Here is a 19,444-nt window from a genome sequence, read left to right on the forward strand (position 1 = left end):
ATCAGCTATATCCAACAAAATTCCAACATTTTAGAATTAACTTTTAACAGCTTTTTAGATAATTTTATCCACTAATTTACATTTGTGGATGCTTAGCCAAAAAATGTATATTAGTATATAGGATTTCCATATCTCCATGACTATATAGCACAAACTTTGCACCAAAGTCTAAACTTAACTCAACTTAATCAACTCAAAACGCTGAGGATACATTAGTAATCTAAATAGGCCATCTGAAACGAGTCTGGAGAGTTAACTTCCTAAAAGTAATTTAGAATGGACTGATTGAACCAGGCTGTGCAGTAAACATGGCCTAAACAAAGGGCACGACCTTAGTTCAGACCAAAGATAAGCAACTCAGTGAATGCAGCCAGGTCAGCAGGTACGGCCAAATTAGGCCTCACCTGCCTCTCTCAAGGGTTGCCGGAAACCTCTGTCTGGCTTCCTGTGACAGGAGAGTGTGTGTGTGCTTCTGGAAGCTTGTTATGGGCAATGAGCGGAAGGAAATAGGAGAGTTTTAAAAAAAGTGATATGGGTGATATCCCTCTCTCACGACCGAAAAACAACTGAGCGACACCTAGAGAAATGCAGCCTGCAGATGTGCAGGAACTATGGAACACCCCCTCCGCTCCACAGCCTGCCCCCCCCTTAAGGCTTCCTGTGAGACACACACAATTACACACACACACAGAGCCAGAGACGGGGATGAAACGCCTGCACAGGACATCCGTCAATAAAGCAGGCAGGAGAATGAGACAGGGGATATGGGGACCCATGTAGGTCTCCAATAGCTCAAAAACAAGCGGAAAGTTACCTCACCTTCTTCACTCACGGTTCATGGAGAGTTTGGAGGGAAAACTTACCAATGGGCATAAAGACACAGACAATTAAAACTATATGAAATTTTGCTCAGGTTCCTTAACTTCATTTTTTTTTTCATGCACAAGGCAATGATTGCTTTAGCTTGCATGGCTATTGGCCAGTATTAGGCTATATATTTTTTTAGTTTATTGCTATCAGCTGATATTTAATTGAGCGTAAACATTTACCCTTTTTTTTTTTTTTTTTTTACATATAGATTACCTTTGAGATCATTGTATGCACAAAAAATAAAAAAATAGAACACTAGTATTTTAATAACACTGAAGACTGCAGTAATAGATGCTCAAAATGATTATAAATATAACAATTATTTTAAATTGTAATAACATTTCACAATATTACTGTTTTTGCTTAATTTTGGGCAACCCATTAAAAAAACTTTAAAAAATAATAATGTTCAGGTTTATTCATTTAAATTTAGTTCATTTTTCATTGTCCACCAGGCAATAGTTGCTTAAAATTGCATAATATGTATGGTCAGAGATTTTTTTAGATAATCATTTTTTACATTTTGATTGCCTAGCCATCATTGAACATTCATATTTAGAAACACTAATAATTTTTATAACACTGTTGAATGTAATATTTAACATATCTCAAAACAAATATCCATTTTCAACAATGGACATTATAATGCTGTGATGCCTAAATCAACTTGCAACATTGAAAACGACTACAAATAAGCCACTTGCTGATAGATAATGGCTCGTGAATGAATGAGCACAACCCTGTCAAACATTCAGATCATTTTATTAAAATAAAGAGAAATATTTTGATGTTACATGTGAAGTATAATATTTTAGTAGGCTATAATATACTGGTCATATGTAGAATCTATTATACTGTTCAGAACATTTTGAATAAATAACGTACTTAAAATGAGGACTAAATCAATTCAAAATGAAAATAACTAAAACCAAATACATGCAAATGATTTGAAATTTCTCAAATTTCAGTCAGTTTCTTATATTAAAGTGAAATGGATCAAAATTCTCCTTTACATCAAGTAATAATGCCAGCCATCATAAAGCAGCATGTAAGTGTTGAGCTTTAAGAAGTTATTATGCAATTACTGAATTCATCCCTTGTTTGTGTTGAAACATGCACTGTGTTTGTTAATGCGAGTCGGAAGTATCTTTTTTTTTGAGGAGGGTGTTGAGTGCGTGTGTGTGTCCTTGTGTTCCTATTTGTTTTGATGCTGACTGGATCAATTGTGTCTTTGGTGCGAGGGGAAAAAAGAGAGAGAGAAAAAACAACAGAAGAAAAAAACAGAGAGGGAGATGTGGGTCTAGGCAACTTCCAGGCATTGTGCGAACTACGGAAGAGAGGGGGCGGCCGAGGAAAAGTGAGACCATTACTAATCGAGCTCGGCCAATTAGCGGAAACCATACAGTCTGTCAGACTGGCAGTAGCACCGTTATATAGATCAGATCCTCGGAGCTGCGTGCCTCAGCTAGTGTCCGGCAGCACGGCCGGAGTGGGCTGGGACCACTGCATTGTGATTCTCAGAGCTGCTGGGACTCTCTAATGAGTTTTTATGTAGCTGCAGCCTAGTTGAGTCACTGTTTCTGCTTTCTAAAAAGCATGAATCACAGAATGAAAAGGTGGAATAATGTTGTTCTGACAAAGATGCACTGAAGTTTAAAATCTTTAAAAGGAGTTCACCCAAAAATGACTGACTCTCTTTCACAAAAGTTGATATTTTGAAAAACGTCTTTCTTTTTTGCTTATAAAGTGCAAGTCAGGGGGGTCCATACAGTATGAAATACATATTAACTGTATTTATAAGGTGCAGAAACAATGAGTGTACTTTCAATAAACTGCCTCTTCCTGTTGAAGCTGAGAGATTTGGACATATAAGGACATGCTTTGAGCTCGTCCGGTGTGGAGTATGGATGAAGGGGTTTGTTTGTCCTCTTGAGGAAGGTGGAAGGAGGTGGGGACATGGACAAAAATGGACAATGAAGAAAATTAGGATGTACTGAAACGGAACACAGGTTGAGACTGAGTCATATGCAAAATAAAATTCATATGCATGCACATTATGGTTCAAAGGTTTTGGGTTTGTAAGATTTTTTTAATGTTTTCTGATTGAAATCTCTTATGCTCACCAAGGCTGCATTTATTTGATCAAAAATGCAATAAAAAGCTGTAATGCTGTGAAATAATGTTACAATTTAAAATTGTTGTTTTGTATTTGAATATATTTTTAAAATGTCATTTATTCCTGTGATGCAAAGCTGAATTTTCAGCATCATTACTCCAGTCTTCAGTGTCACATGATTCTTCAGAAATAATTCTAATATGCTGATTTGGTGCTCAAGAAACATTTATTTTTTATCATTTATTTATTTTATTTAACAGTTGTGCTGCTTAATATTTTTCTGGAAAACATGAAACATGATAAATCGACCTTTATTATAAATCTTATATACATATATACAGGTGCATCTCAATAAATTAGAATGTCGTGGAAAAGTTCATTTATTTCAGTAATTCAGCTCAAATTGTGAAACTTGTGTATTAAATAAATTCAGTGCACACAGACTGAAGTAGTTTAAGTCTTTGGTTCTTTTAATTGTGATGATTTTGGCTCACATTTAACAAAAACCCACCAATTCACTATCTCAACAAAATAGAATATGGTGACATGCCAATCAGCTAATCAACTCAAAACACCTGCAAAGGTTTCCTGAGCCTTCAAAATGGTCTCTCAGTTTGGTTCACTAGGCTACACAATCATGGGGAGGACTGCTGGTCTGACAGTTGTCCAGAAGACAATTATTGACACCCTTCACAAGGAGGGTAAGCCACAAACATTCATTGCCAAAGAAGCTGGCTGTTCACAGAGTGCTGTATCCAAGCATGTTAACAGAAAGTTGAGTGGAAGGAAAAAGTGTGGAAGAAAAAGATGCACAACCAACCGAGAGAACCGCAGCCTTATGAGGATTGTCAAGCAAAATCGATTCGAGAATTTGGGTGAACTTCACAAGGGATGGACTGAGGCTGGGGTCAAGGCATCAAGAGTCACCACACACAGACGTGTCAAGGACTTTGGCTACAGTTGTCGTATTCCTCTTGTTAAGCCACTCCTGAACCACAGACAACGTCAGAGGCGTCTTACCTGGGCTAAGGAGAAGAAGAACTGGACTGTTGCCCAGTTGTTAGGGCTGTCGCGGTTAAGGAATTTCCCTTGCGGTAATTTTGAGTGGCTCAATAGCGCGGTATGCGGTATTACCGCGTATATATGAAACCGAAACTAAATCGCGTTGAAACAGGAAGTGAAGTAAACAGAAGAGAATGACAAAATAACGGTCCACATAACAAAACATAAACCTGACAATGAGATCATTAGTATATTGTTAGCCTATATATATATAACAGTTAGTTCTGATCCTCGAATCTGACTGACCAGATACTTTTTCTGTTGATATTTCACCTGCGTGTTCTAGACGGCTGTCAGTCAGTGCAGCTTCATTATTACGCCACAAGGTAGCGTCAAGGAACTGTCTTGAGTGAGTCTTCATTCAACTACACGTTCAAAAACGCTGATTCATTCAGAGATTTGTAATGAAACACGCTGTTTAAATCATTTTTACTTTGAGCGCCACTTTTAAAGGCTCAGCTGACCAGCAGAGCGTCGATGCTAAGACAGATTTGCTTTCCTTGGACATGACAACTTGTTTTCACAAATATACATGACTCGGCCTGAAGGACAGACGCAGGTAATCGCACACGATCAGTCGATCTCTCTCTCATTCGCACGCAGTCTGTTTAGGCTTGTTAAGTGCAAATTTACTGAGCCTCTGTGCAAATCAGCATGGAACACATTGTTATCATTGCTAATATTCAGTACACTTGCACGAAGTGTAAAACAAGAAGGGCGTAACCTTACGAAAAAGAAAACACTGAAATATCGCGGTTGCTGCTGTTGTTGCATTCCTCTGCGGTTATGCTCGTCAATAGCGCGGTATTGCGGTTATCGCGACAGCCCTACCGGTGGTCCAAAGTCCTCTTTTCAGATGAGAGCAAGTTTTGTATTTCATTTGGAAACCAAGGTCCTAGAGTCTGGAGGAACGGTGGAGAAGCTCATCGCCCATGTTGCTTGAAGTCCAGTGTTAAGTTTCCACAATCTGTGATGATTTGGGGTGCAATGTCATCTGCTGGTGTTGGTCCATTGTGTTTTTTGAAAACCAAAGTCACTGCACCCGTTTTCCAAGAAATTTTGGAGCACTTCATGCTTCCTTCTGCTGACCAGCTTTTTAAAGATGCTGATTTCATTTTCCAGCAGGATTTGGCACCTGCCCACACTGCCAAAAGCACCAAAAGTTGGTTAAATGACCATGGTGTTGGTGTGCTTAACTGGCCAGCAAACTCACCAGACCTGAACACCATAGAGAATCTATGGGGTATTGTCATGAGGAAAACGAGAAACAAGAGACAAAAAAATGCAGATGAGCTGAAGGCCACTGTCAAAGAAACCTGGGCTTCCATACCACCTCAGCAGTGCCACAAACCGATCACCTCCATGCCACGCCAAATTGAGGCAGTAATTAAAGCAAAAGGAGCCCCTACCAAGTATTGAGTACATATACAGTAAATGAACATACTTTCCAGAAGGCCAACAATTCACTAAAAATGTTTTTTTTTATTGGTCTTATGAAGTATTCTAATTTGTTGAGATACTGAATTGGTGGGTTTTTGTTAAATGTGAGCCAAAATCATCACAATTAAAAGAACCAAAGACTTAAACTACTTCAGTCTGTGTGCATTGAATTTATTTAATACACGAGTTTCACAATTTGAGTTGAATTACTGAAATAAATGAACTTTTCCACGACATTCTAATTTATTGAGATGCACCTGTATATATATATCTTAATATTAAAAATAATTAATTTCTTTGTTAAAAAATAATATATGTAATAAATAAACCATATATGAGCCAGAAATTATTAACATTCCAAATCCCAGAAATCTTGACGTAGGTGCTCCCTGTATAGAGAACAATGTTTCTCTCAAAATGCTGTGCCAGGATCATTAGATGAGCAGCCAAGTAATCAAGATGTTTTGCTGAATTGTCTGCAGCTAAAAATGTGTAAGATATTTCAGGTCATGAGTTACCTCTTTCATAACCAGCACACGGCTATTCATAGAACCTAATGCAACATTAAGAATTATCAGCAGAAGATCTAAGAAAAATTCCCACAATCAACAATACCCTATTCATATCGCTGTCAGCAAGTATTTTTGCAGCAAGTATTTTTGAAGAAAACTATGCCAAGAGCAAACTTTTGTAGTATTACGTCTTTAGAGAATTTTACTCAAATTAATAAGAAATAGTATGTTACATGAAGAAGTCGTCACAGTTTTTTGTTCCTGTATGAAAGTACAGAAATGAGTTCATAATGTGATACAGAAGTAACAATTGCCAATATATATATATTAAAAAAAATGCCTAATCAACTTTCCCCAAATGGTTCGTTTCTAATGGGAGTCTCAAACCTATTTCATTGTAGGAAGTACACTGATCATACCCAGATACTAGAATCAATTAATATTCTTTTAAGACTGCTCACATGAAGACCATTAATTCACACTTCTTCTATAAATACCAGACATCTCTTTATGAAGAGCAGCAATGAGGAAAATATGGGAAATACCTTGAATGTATGGTCAGAATTTAATGGTCAGTTCTATTGTTATAGTGTGAATTTTCTAGAAAGCGACTTTGCAGCCTACCTCTCTTAGGTAGGTACCAGCAGGTGCCGGCAGTCATCAGCAGTCAGGGACATGGTGTGAGGAGGTGAATGTTATGAACTCTGTGGGTATCTGATCCTGATCTTGTCTTGGTAGTAAGTAACCTTGGCAACAGAAAATCTGAAGGAGAAAGAGGAGAGGAGAGACTCATACTGGTTCAGATCAGCCATTTCCTCTCAAGAGCCCTTGAGTTTAGTCTGATGGTCACGTAGAGTTTCAGAGAGCCAGATGCTGGAGAGTGTTTCACGTGTTGGCCTGGAGGTGAGAGGGAAGATATTATCTAGGCAGGATGTTAAAGTGGAGCACAGAGTGTAAGTATCATTAAAAATCTATTTGTAATAATTGGTTATTGGTGAAACCAAACCTTAGAGTCTCACACAAGAGGTTGGTTCTGTTAATTGATTAAAATTGGATCCAAAAATGAATTGGTAACCTTTCTACAAAGATTATATTTATTATATATTATCTATGGGTATATTTATGAATTATATTTTATATTTATTATTGTATATTTATAATCATTGTGTACTGTATTATTTATGTTTAAATTAAGTTTTTTTTTTCTTTGGGGTGGCATTGGAAAACCACTAGAGACCAACTTTTCCATTGATCCAAACACAAGTAGCAGTAGAATTGGGAGAATAAAATAATAGACATGCATGCTGTTATTCATTCAAAGTACAGTTTCGGTTATTAATCAGTTGCTTTAGTATTGTCTGATTTAATAAACTCCAGGTGCTAAATAATAGATTCATCTATCAAAGTTAAACTGAAGACAGCTCAACATTCCGTTTCATTTTGAGAACAAGTGATATGCCCGGGATTAAGTTGCCCTAGGCGATAAATAAATCCCTCTTTCTCTCTCCCTTTACTAGGACTGCCACCATATGTCATTCCAATATGGGACACACACAGCGGGTATCCCAAAATACGCTCCACAACACCCTGACATCTATGGCAAGCCAATTCAACATGTATTCCTTTAAACTAGCTTTTTTTGTTACTAGCACTTATCTCTAAATTATTAATAAGTAATCCAATAGTGACCTTTTCAGTTTCACTAGTACTATTACTATTTAAAAAATGATAATACTATCAAATTATCAAAATTTGCATTTTAAAAATTCAATTCAACCTATCAAAATCTGTCAAATTAATCAAGTATTTATTCCTTACTTACTAGTATTTAATCATTTGCTACTTTTGTCTCTATTCCAAGAGTGACAAATAGAGTTGGGAATCGAAAATCAATTCCAATTCCAGAATCGGATACTTAAGGTCAGAAATCGGATACTTGTTGTAAAATTAAATAATAACGCATTAACGCAAATTCATTTTAACGGCACTAATTTTATTAATGCAGCGCGCATTTTCTGTGGCTTAGCCCGTAGTTGGAGAGATGGAGATGCACAGTGTTGCCAACTTAGCTCTTTCCTGACCCCTTTTTTTCCCCTCTTCAAAAAAGTGACAAATCTTTGGGGTTTTCCCAAACCTTATTTAGTTCTGAGACTAGCTGGTACTGCCGTGCAAGCGTGAGGTCTTGCTGTCCCAGCACACACACCTCTCTCTCTCTCTCTCTGTGCGTCTGCTCTGTTCACCGAGCGGCAGAGAGAAGCAGCGCTTTCAGTTAAAACAGATTGATATCATGTTGCTTCTCTAATTTTACATGCAAGTATAGCCGAAATCACAGCACAGCACAGCCATTGTCATTAATTTATGTGTATTTAATATCATCAGACAACGGCTCGATTATCAGGATTTTTGTGCAGATTAACATCTTGGAAAGGAGAGCTGGTTATGTAGACTTAATGGGTCGTGTTTCAGTCACTGTTTCATATTCATTCCCTTGTCTGACAACAGAAACAGTAAAATATATCAATGAAAACAGTTTTACTGAGAATTTAGCTGCATCAAAATACAGTATGTGGTCACAGAGAGGGAAACAAATGTAATAAATGTACATTTTGCATGTTCAGAAGAAGTGAGCTGCCCTGTCATGCAATAATGTAAACAGGTTTGTGTCAGTAAATTGCTCAGTGCAAAGAAAGAGAATTAATGGGAACCTGGAATTTCTTTTTTCATGTGTCTAATAGACATGAACAAGTTCTTTGAAAAACATCTATGACCTTTGAAACATGTCTAGTCTTCATGCTCTATATTGACTATGGTTTCAATAATAATAAACATACATTTGCATAAAGCATCCATATTTGTCCATGCCCATGTTGATTAGAGTATTAAAAACTTGAAAAGTATTAACTGAAGGTACATTTAGAACAAATAAAAATGTGCGATTAATCACAAGTTAACTCATGACAATCATGCAATTAATCGCGATTAAATATTTTAATCGATCGACAGCCCTGGTAAAAATAGATCATAATTAGTGTGAAGGATCAATGTTAAACCAGCTTGCCATGTGACGTCATGTGTTTGGATTGCTCCACACAGGCCTCTGTCAGCCGCTGCTGGATCCTCCAGGAAAAGTAGGTTACTAAAATGAAACCGACAGAGAACTAAAAAGTACTTCACAAGTGTATTAGGCTAGCCACAAACCTAAAGCGAACAAGGCTTGCTGATAGTATTTACTTGCTGCGTGTGAGAGTGTTCCTTTTAGGAGAATAAATCTCGGTTAAAACAGCCGAGGCGACTTGCAGTATTCGCATTATCTAACAAACAAATAAACAACGTAAATTGGATGATATGTTGCTCATCGATAATGTGAACGATATAGGCGACTCATTTATGTTTTCTTTAATGTCTACAGAGCTTATTTATAATGTTTAACAGTTTTATTAATATATACTACTTTGTGGTAAGTGCACGGTGCGTCTGAGACAGCATTGACTGAACTTTACAATTGAAATGCTATATAAATAGATATACCAGACACACGGACGCAGCGCGCGCGCCGTTTCATTTCATGAGCTGATTTCATTTTGCAGATGAAAACGAGTCGAGGCGAAGCAGATGCTCGGTAGACTGGGAGTCTGCAGCGTTTACAAGAGGTACGGGAAATTGTTAATGTCCTATTGTTTAAATATCCCAATAAACACAGGACACAAGTTACCATAAAATGAGTTGTTGTTATCGCAAACTCCCATGAGCATGACGTCCATGCGCGGCAGTGTCGCGTTTTGTCAGTCGATGTAACTTTGCGATGTAACATTGGCTACTGCAGTAACACTAGCCTATATGTCGCAGATGAATGGGTTTTATACGATAAACGCATTCTCATACGGGTGATTCATCGGCCTAACAATCCCCGGCTTTGAGTACGAGTTTTCAGGGATTGCAGTGCAATCCAAGGCGGTGAGGTTGGGCATTTTCTCTGGTTGCAAACTTGCGCATTTGTTTGGATGTAGTTCAGTTCAGTGCAGTGATTAGAGATCAGAGTAAAAGTCACAGGTGAAAAATCAATTTTAAGATGCTATTTTTGTTGCATGATAGCTAGTCATTATCTGATCCAAGACCAGCAACTAGTTGGTTATATTGAGGTGGTCAAACTGTTTTTGGGGGGCATGATAACTGATCAGCTGGCTAATGACCAGTTAGAAACCAGCTACCACCTTAAGCTGGGCACAATTTTAAAGGACGTGTTTGTCTTAATATTTAAGATTACATACTTTCTTATTGTGTTTACAGCATTTGTTGGTCTCTTATATTGTTGTGAGGTTTATTTGCTTTGTTATTATAAGCTTATGAAAACAAACACTCCTCAGCACTTGGATACACAGGACATTGTCCAGCGGACACCAGATGGCTCAAATGAGAAGTTGATCGTTACACAACATTTCCTATATTATTTTCATGGACAGACTCTGTAGATAAAGGATTGTGTATTAAGTGTTGGGGACAATGGCTATTGTACCAGTGGGAGACTTGAGAGAGGAGCGAATACATTGCGAGTGCTGTGCACCTGTGGGAATTGTATGGTTGTGCGAGAGAGAAATGCAATTCAACTAAGGAACCCTGGAATTCCCCTTTCGGCTGAGAATGGTTGCCTTTTCCTGCTTTTTAACTTAGCACCTATTGTTATCATGGAAACCATGCGTTGCCAGTGGAAACCCAACATCAACCTGTTTTGTGTAGTTACAGTTATTGCATTTTTACCAGCTTGGACAGCACTGCTTAGGGCCTTAACCTTTAAGTTTGTGGTCACACATGTTCAGAATGCACATGTAAAATAAAACGCTTAGAAATTAGAAATGTTACACAACAGTAACATCACACACATTCTGTGCTGTCCTTGTAGAAGCGTGGTATGTCTGGCCCCAACTGGCTGCCTCCAAGAACCCTGGGTAGCCCAGATAGAGCCATAACACCAATGTCACACTCTGGCCCCGCTCTCTACAGACCTCCCAAGAAAGGTCTGCCTGACCAGAGACCCAAATATAACATGTATGACCAGAATGGTGGAACGGGAGGAAATGGTATGCCTATAAGATATATGGCTACTGGACCTTCAGGTAAGAGCCCTGTAACCGTAACTTTTAAACCTTTCGGTGCATATTTATGCATCATGCTTACTACTTGGAGAAAATTGTTTTAATCTGTTGATGCCTTCGAAAAAAAAAAAAAAGGATTTTGTTTTGTTAATCCAAATACTTTAGAGTTAAATATCATAGTTATATTATACCAACCTGCATCATATTTGCTGAATGAAATCCAATTTGTGATTCTTATCAATTTTGATATGCTGATTCCAAAAATAGTGGCCGTTTTGCTCAAGCTTGTCACACTTTCCCACAAAACAACTATTCCGCTACTATTTGTAAGGTGAAGAAGTCTTGCATCATTGCTTAATCGACAAAAAAAGTGCCACAAAGACATAATTCCTAACTTCCTCTAAGCCAGGTTACAACAATTTGTTAAATTCTCAGCCTATTTTCACATGTATCATGATTTTGAATGACGTTAGTTCATGCCTAATCCTGATTTCAAGTTTAGAATTATGGCCAATGACAGAAGAAAGTGTGAACATGACCCAGTTTAGCTTATCTTAATTTGTTTAATTTGACATTAAATGTATTTTGCAGATTGTTAATTAAATAATAAATGTTGAATACTAACTTTTTGGCTGCTTTTTTTATTTTATATTTGCGTTTAAGCTCATACTTGTATACAATTTGAAAAATCTGCATCCTTATTTTGTGCGAAAATAAAAAAAAACTGTCAAAATAGGTAATATTATTTTTTACAAATCCGCAGAATTAGTTTCAAGATGCAGGGCTGTGTTATTAAATATCATATTAATATCTTATTTCGTTTATATTTTACAATTAAATAACTTAAGTGTAGTTTTTGCCATTTAAAAATACAGCCAAAGAAATAAAATAAAAAAACATATGCATTATGCCTTTGCCAAATGGTCCAGTAACACAAAATTTTTGTTTAAAATGTAGAACTGTCAACCTCACAAACACAGTTAATATTTTATATAAAACTCATTATATTATCTGTTTCGTTGAATTTAATCTTAAAGAGTCTAATGCTGGAATACTACTTGACAGTTTGTGCTTCGTCATCTGAACTGATGTTTGTGTGCTCAGGTGGAAACATGCAACACCAGCATCAAGACGATCGCTCAGGGTCTACTACCTACAACCCCTTGACTCCCCAGTTAGGAGACCGATACTATGCTCCAGGCCAGGGGCCCAAAGAAGACCACCACGCATGGAACCCCCGCATGGCCAGCCATGAACTTCACGTCAGTGACATCTACATGTTCATTTATAATTATCATTTCTCTGCAAAGCTGTGTCAAAACTGGATTGAAAGATGATTCAATTAGTCAATTATTCCTTAAATGTGCTTAAGAAAGAGGGGGGAGGATAGTCTTACCAAAAATGAAAGTCTGTCATCATTTACTTGCCCTCATGTCCTTCCAAACCTGTATGACTGACTTTCTTCTGCAGAACACAAAAGAAGATATTTTAAAGAATGTTGGTAACCATTCAGTTCCCTTTGGCTTCCAATATATTGTTTGTCCATATAATGGAATTCACTGGGAAGCATACAGGTTTGGAATGATGTGAGAAATCTTAAATAATGACAATTTTCATTTTTGGTTGACCTATCCCTTTAAATCTGTACATGAATGTATCATGTGCGTTTTGTTTGTGGTTGTTGTTTGCTCAGAATCGGGGATCAGAGAAGCACATCTCTAATATTGATGCAGAGATAGACTCTCTTACATGCATGCTGGCTGACCTGGACAGTCACCCTCAGAGCACAAGCGCACAGGTACAACACCCCTATACTGCTTTATACAAGTGCCAGGACAATAAACCCATTTACTCATCAATATACCCAAAAGCGTTTAAGGATAGAATACACTACACAACTTTTAAAATCTGAACAGACTTTATACACTTGCTGACTTTATAAATAGTTAGAGAGAAAAACTGGGCATCATAGACTGAAAGACTGAGAATCACACACTGCCAGACTTTAAAGTCATTCCAAACACAAAAAAACTCACACAGTTTCAGTGCAGACGAATGACAAATGAAAACCGTATGTTGAAAAAACTAGTCTGAGCCCATCATTAGTGGTCAACTAATATATTGCTACGCTAATATAGCAGCTGGTATTTGGCATTTTCTGTTAATTTTCAGCAGCAGACATTGAATTTTTCTCTTTAACCAATGTGTTGGAAGCAGGACTTTTATTTTGACAGCGCATCTTCAATAGTTTACTGTCTCCGTCTAATGAATTATTAAACAGAACTGTTTAACTTTAGCTTTTTTTGTGATGATATGATCATTTTATGATACCATGATATTTTGTAAGGTCACCAAGCCCTTTTAGATGTTGGCATTGGCCATCAAAAAAAAAAACAATATTGGTCTATATCAAACAATATCATATACTACATGATTTTCTGTGAAGTCTGTTAACCCCAATCTCAGTCTGCCCAAAATCTGCCGAGTGGCTCTGACTTTGGATCACTAGCATCGACTGCAGATTGCAAATCGTCATGTTAGTTATGTAATGTATTCCAGCCTTTAGGAAACATTCAGTATTGTTCTGATTCTGTTTTTGTTTATTTTTTTCCATTTAAAAATGGTTAAATTATTGTATGGAAAAAATCTTTCTCATTTCTTCAACAGCTGTATGACAATGTGCCTTACAGCAAGCACCTCCCTATCGACCGCTATAACCCTCCCAACCAGATGGGGGCTCCACCATCAAGCAGGCCCTCAATGGGCTACCCCCCTCCACTCCAAAACCAGTACCGCCCTGCCCCACCTTACACCTCTTCACCTCAGCCAGACTATGTTTACTCCTCCGCTGCCTCTTCCGTCCACAAACCTTACCCCCAGCCAGTGCCTGCCTCCTACACCACCGCCTCCACCCCAACCGGTCCACGCTTCACTGTACAGGTGAAAACGGCTCAGCCCGTCACCTATTCTCAGAGCGGACGGCAGGCAGAGCAAGCTTACACCCCTCCACCACCCCGCCAGCATGCCTCTCGCCCCCCTCAGCAAGAACGACCACATTATGAGCCACAGGGACAGGGCTGGTACCCACCGCCACCTCCTCCTGTACAAGAACCTCATGGAGATCCTGCTGCTTATAAGGGGGGATCAGGTAATATTCCAGGAGGGAGAGCTGGCCAGGGACAACCAGTGAAGAAGAGTCAAGATCAAGTGTTAGCATATCAGTCTAACAAGGTAAGGATGATGCAGAGATGGAAACTTTCTGTCATGAAAATGAACACAGAATTTCTGTTGAGTGTTGTTTACGAAGTTATTTTTATCTTTGTTTTATTTATTTGTTGTAGGTGAATAGTCCTTTATTTGTAATATTAATTGTCCTTCAGTGCAATTAAATAAAATGTATTACAGTTTACATTTATATTTAAATACTGTTAAGACTTTTTAGAGTGCTTGAATGGGACAGAAGAATATAATTTCTTTAGATGTAATTGCATGATTACTTTGTTTTTTAAATGGTTTAAATGACAAGCATTTTTGATAAAATATACTGTAATGTAATTTCTGTTAATTTGTGTGCATTTAAATATTTGTACTTACACAATTAAAATATTTACTTTAAATGTAATATTTAATAACACACTACAGTTTTAATTACAAGTATCTTACATGTACTTTAGTATGTTAGTCAACACATCAAATTAAATGTAGGGCCTACTTCTTTAAAGCATATAAAAAGATTAAAACAATTATTTAAAATGTACCTTAACGTGAAACATTTAAATTTTACATTATTAGTAAAATTAAAAAGTTTACTTTAGTGCGTCAAGAAACAGTCTTATTATATGCGAATAAATTGACAATAGACTTAAGATTTGAAGAACACTAAAAATGTACAAGCAACACAACTGCACTTTGATTTCACAAGGGTTGTGAACATGTCTGAGAGGTAGTATGACTTTGTGTTTTAATTCTATAAAAAGTATGAGACTGTATAAAGAATACATCTGTATAAGAAAGATAAAATATGTACAAGTGAACAACAAATGTTTTATCTGTCCAGCATACTTATCAATGTTTTTCCATGTTCTGCCAGCAGGGGGCAGCACCACATGCAGAGGAAGAGTTGGATCGACTCACCAAGAAGTTGGTGTATGATATGAATCATCCACCTACTGAGGAATATTTTGGTATGCTCCAGCATGTTACATCCTCAGTGTTGTACTTTTGCTTTTACATCATATGTTTCAATAAGGGTCATGGATTTCGCTGTCTCCATCTTTCTTCCTCAGGTCGATGTGCTCGGTGTGGGGATAATGTTCTAGGAGACGGCAGTGGCTGTATTGCCATGGAGCAGGTGTTTCACGTGGAGTGCTTCACCTGTATCACCTGTCATGCCCGTCTGAGAGGCCAGCCCTTCTATGCACTAGACAGGAAGAGCTACTGCGAGAGCTGCTACATAGTGAGTTCTGTTTATCTGTCGACTTCTCTTGGTTTCTGCCTCTTATTTAGTTTTTCTTTCTACATTCAAACTCTTAACATTTGTTCTTCCTCTCTGCTCCCAGAGCACACTTGAGCGCTGTTCGAAATGCTCTGAGCCCATCCTAGACCGGATCCTGAGGGCGATGGGAAAGGCTTACCACCCTCGCTGTTTCTCATGTGTGGTTTGCGGCTGTTGCTTGGATGGAGTGCCTTTTACTGTGGACGCCACATCTCAGATTCACTGTATTGAGGACTTTCACAGGTACTCAACAACTTATTTTTTCAGTTTCTGTGTGGTTTAAAATCTTTGTTTCTATTGATAAACAATCAGATGCAGATAATGGAATAGCATGTTGTTTTCCCCCCACAATAAATCTTTGCTTTTTTGAATGGACATGAAGCTCCACAAAATGTCTAAACAGTTACTACATGGATTTTATTATTAAAACCTTGTCTGGTGCTTCTGTGAACAGGAAGTTTGCCCCCCGCTGCTCAGTATGTGGCCAGCCCATAATGCCAGAGCCTGGGCAGGAAGAGACTGTGAGGATCGTTGCACTGGATCGCAGTTTCCATGTCAACTGCTACGTGTGTGAGGTAAAAATTTTCAGATTTCCACCTCATGCTGAATCATTGATGTAATGCAATCTCACATATTTGAGAGTGGTTTATTTTAAACATGCATGTAAAATTGCAGCTGCATTTAAGGGTCTACAATACTGCCAAAAAGCTGATATTATTATTAATAGGTTAATACATTAAAAAAACCTTATTAAATCTATGCCCCACCCTTATGTCGAAGTCTTACAGTTAATCAATTAAGGAAAAACACTACAGGTGAATATGGTAATTAAAGCTAAATATTACCGTACCAGTTTTTTAAATATGTAATGTTTAAATATGAGGCAGTGCCTTATTAAATATACACTAATTTGCATAAAAGTCCATAATAGAAACATTGGATAGAACCAGGTTTAAAATTTGTTTTTGTTTGTTGTTTTTTTTGTTACAAAGGAGATAAGAAGAATCTTATTTTATCACTCCATAAATCGTAAAAAAACAAAACAAAGTCAACAGCTAGAAAAATATAAATTTTCTCAGTGTTTTTAGGCATAAAATCTAGCATGCAAATGATATGACGAAACGCCTTCAGAATGTGTATATATAGGAATAGAGGTGGAAGATTTAATGTATGTACAGTGCATGAGAAAAATTATTTGAGAAAAGATATGTGTTGCAATCGAAATCTACAGACGCAAATAGATGAAGTGTAAGTTTTCTTTCCACCATTCTGAAAGAATTCAAGTTATGGAAGGAAAATAGTCTAAAAAAAATTTTTTTAAATTGACTAGTGCCTGGTCAATTAAAAACAATGGTTTTGCCTGTATTGTATTGCCTTAAAGCATCAACAAAGAGCTGACAAAAAGCTGCATCTTATTTAGATGTATTTGCACATTGTTAAATGCAGCTCAGAGGTGACATGAATGCATTTACCAATTGAATAACACTGAGATTTAAATTTAAAAATTAAAATTGAGTATTGAATATGAAATAAGGTAAATGGATGATAATAAGTGGAATGGACTAAATGAGTGCTAAAGAAAACTGTGTTTGTGTTGCAGGATTGTGGTCTTCTCCTCTCTTCAGAGGGCGAGGGAAGAGGCTGCTATCCCCTGGACGGACACATTCTGTGCAAGAGCTGCAGCGCCCGTCGCATACAAGATCTTTCTGCCAAAATCTCCACTGACTGCTAATGCCCCCATCCCGTCACTCTGAGTCCCTTCTCTTCTTCATAGTTATTCTTCAGAATGTACCACTATCTAAACATCCACCACCTGGCATTTCTTCCATCCTTGACTTCACATGTCGATTGCACAAATAATATGAAGACGTCCCTCTCAGGGCAGCATAGAGTTGAGGAGAAAAAAATAGCTCTTGTGCTTAGAGTAGTTCCACTGGAAAGCGGTTTCCTCAAGAGTATAGAAAAACAGGTGGTGGATGAAAGATGGTGTTTGTCTATAATCCTCAGCGTATATGTTTATGCAAAATGTGAGCCTCGTGAACAGGGTGCATTTCTACCTTTTAGAGAAGCAGTCACTTTTACAGCACTAAAATAATAACCTTTAATGGAAATATAGTAACATGTCACAGTTTCCTCAAATAATGCCCCAATTCTGCTGGCAGTTGGGGTCACTTCATATTGTCCCCATTCAGATCATCTCTTTTCTTTTATCCTCTCAAAAACAAAAACCTGATGTCGGCAGATATCCAATGCTCATTATTTTAATACTTGAAATCATGATTGTTGAAGGATATTATTACTGTATTTCATTTACTGACTTGATACTAGCTTATTATCATTAGCTTCATCGTGAGGCTAATGATAATTCTGGTAAAAAAGTTGGAAAAGTTTAACACAGGCAGCTGTTTTGTTCTGTTTTCCGTGCAGTCTCTAGTGCTAGGTTTCCGCCGATTACAAGAGAAGTGTTGTCAGATAGGAATAAAGGGTCAGTTTATTTAATGACCGCTTCAATGAAGGAAATCTTTTGACAGGTGTGTGTTGGATAAAAGTGGCTGATTTCGTTTTAAAGCTGAGTAGCTGCAGTTTTTCGCTACATCCAGCGGTTTGGTTTTGACAGCAGGGTGGATTATTTTCAAGGCGTTTGAATCGTGAAAGAGCAGTTAAGGAATGGAATCTATTAGGTTAGATGAATAACAAACGTGGCTTCTTTTTAGAAATGGAACATTTCTCATCACATCAAGAAACTTTGTCACAATTTTGTTACTAAATATACGTCGATTAATGACTAACAGACAGTGAATGGTCAAGTATGAAGGTTACAAGGAGGTAAAGTACGTACTAGAGAAATCAATTTCAGATTGTTACACATCTGACTCTTGTGCAGAGATTGTTACTGGTTGGCTTTATTTTTTACATCTCATTTTCTGTATTTGCTTTATTTCATGTCAAAATGCATTTATAATTGTCTGTTATTTGAATGATGTGTAGCAGCAAGCATCCATTGCTTAATGCCATTATATAAAAAGGTTACAAATAAGGTGTTGATTGTTTGACGCTAAATAATTAAGTGCTAGTATTTGCACTGACAAATAGTTACAATTATCTAGAAACTAAAAGCATAAAGTGGTTCAGATGGTTGCATGCTTTATTTATTGATTAGTCTGGAATATTTTGTAAGATTACTCCCAACGTAGTGTCCATCTGGTCAATTTGCTGCCAAAAAACTTTTCTAAACCTGTCATTGCAGATGATTGCTAATTGATAAAGTGCCCTGGTACTGCACAGTCTGTTTTAATGTCTGGTTTACTATTTAAGCTGCCAGTTTATTTCAGGGCACATTTGGATGAGTTTGCTTTTTTTTCCTGATGTTGATTTTAGGGAGAGAAAAAAATCAGCTTTATAAATCCATCTGTTTTTACTGCAATTGTCTATTGACATCTAGTTTGTACTGGCCGTTGTTCTGATTTATGATTTGATGAATGTGAAAGAAAAAAACTGACCAAAAAAAAACGTTTTAGTGTGTTCTTGCTGTTTATATTACATCCCATAGAGCCAGTCACACATAAACACACTTTCCCTGATCGCACTTTATTTCAGAGGACTTCAACACAAAAACCTCTATATCAAGATTTAATTAATTTAAATGTCAATCATATAATCTCTGGCAATCAATCCTAATAGTACCCATAATACAAACATTTTATAGCATACTCTGCATAAAGTTCAGAGTTAATCTCTCTTTATACTGGAATAGTATTCCTGGTGTCATTACTATGTGTGCTGGTGATTTTTAAGGAACTTTCTTGATTAATGCAGATTGAAGAACATCTAGATTATTACAATCCATGATATATGCACA

At 37.2% G+C, this 19,444-nt stretch overlaps 2 protein-coding genes across 8 annotated transcripts in view; one reads left to right on the forward strand and one right to left on the reverse strand.

Moving 5' to 3' along the window:
- Window positions 1-9,831, reverse strand: part of bcl6b (BCL6B transcription repressor) — a 17,988-nt gene extending 8,157 nt beyond the window's left edge. The window contains exons 1-2 of one of the 2 annotated variants that reach the window (XM_058780386.1): window positions 9,713-9,831; window positions 6,625-6,897 (exon numbers count right to left, since the gene is read on the reverse strand). The gene's annotated coding sequence lies outside the window, so the exon portion shown is untranslated. Of the gene's footprint in view, window positions 1-4,006; window positions 5,401-6,624; window positions 6,898-9,712 lie in introns of those variants that run through there. The other variant, XM_058780388.1, reaches the window with a different exon arrangement.
- On the forward strand, window positions 9,034-19,093 carry trip6 (thyroid hormone receptor interactor 6). 6 transcript variants are annotated; one of them, XM_058780383.1, is made up of 11 exons: window positions 9,034-9,128; window positions 9,588-9,650; window positions 10,898-11,111; window positions 12,195-12,352; window positions 12,784-12,888; window positions 13,758-14,321; window positions 15,184-15,274; window positions 15,377-15,546; window positions 15,650-15,828; window positions 16,040-16,160; window positions 17,186-19,093. In XM_058780383.1, exons 3-11 carry the CDS (start codon window positions 10,907-10,909, stop codon window positions 17,315-17,317), a joined length of 1,725 nt encoding a protein of 574 aa, XP_058636366.1. In that variant the 5' UTR covers window positions 9,034-9,128; window positions 9,588-9,650; window positions 10,898-10,906; the 3' UTR covers window positions 17,318-19,093. The 6 variants fall into 6 exon arrangements, with proteins under 6 accessions (XP_058636366.1, XP_058636363.1, XP_058636367.1 ...); XM_058780380.1 differs by having other exon boundaries at window positions 15,181-15,274; window positions 17,186-19,092; XM_058780384.1 differs by having other exon boundaries at window positions 9,037-9,128; window positions 10,999-11,111; window positions 15,181-15,274; window positions 17,186-19,092.
- The last annotated feature ends 351 nt before the right edge of the window (window positions 19,094-19,444 follow it).

Source organism: Onychostoma macrolepis, chromosome 07 (genome assembly GCF_012432095.1).
Source record: "Onychostoma macrolepis isolate SWU-2019 chromosome 07, ASM1243209v1, whole genome shotgun sequence".
Classification (NCBI taxonomy): Eukaryota; Metazoa; Chordata; class Actinopteri; order Cypriniformes; family Cyprinidae; genus Onychostoma; species Onychostoma macrolepis.

Excerpts from the sequence above, each read along its gene's own strand:
- trip6 (XM_058780380.1), top strand. The coding sequence starts at position 10,907 with ATGTCTGGCCCCAACTGGCTGCCTCCAAGAACCCTGGGTAGCCCAGAT. Across the intron at positions 12,889-13,757 it reads CTCAGAGCACAAGCGCACAG|CTGTATGACAATGTGCCTTA; the intron begins GTACAACACCCC and ends TTTCTTCAACAG. Across the intron at positions 15,829-16,039 it reads TGTATTGAGGACTTTCACAG|GAAGTTTGCCCCCCGCTGCT; the intron begins GTACTCAACAAC and ends TTCTGTGAACAG.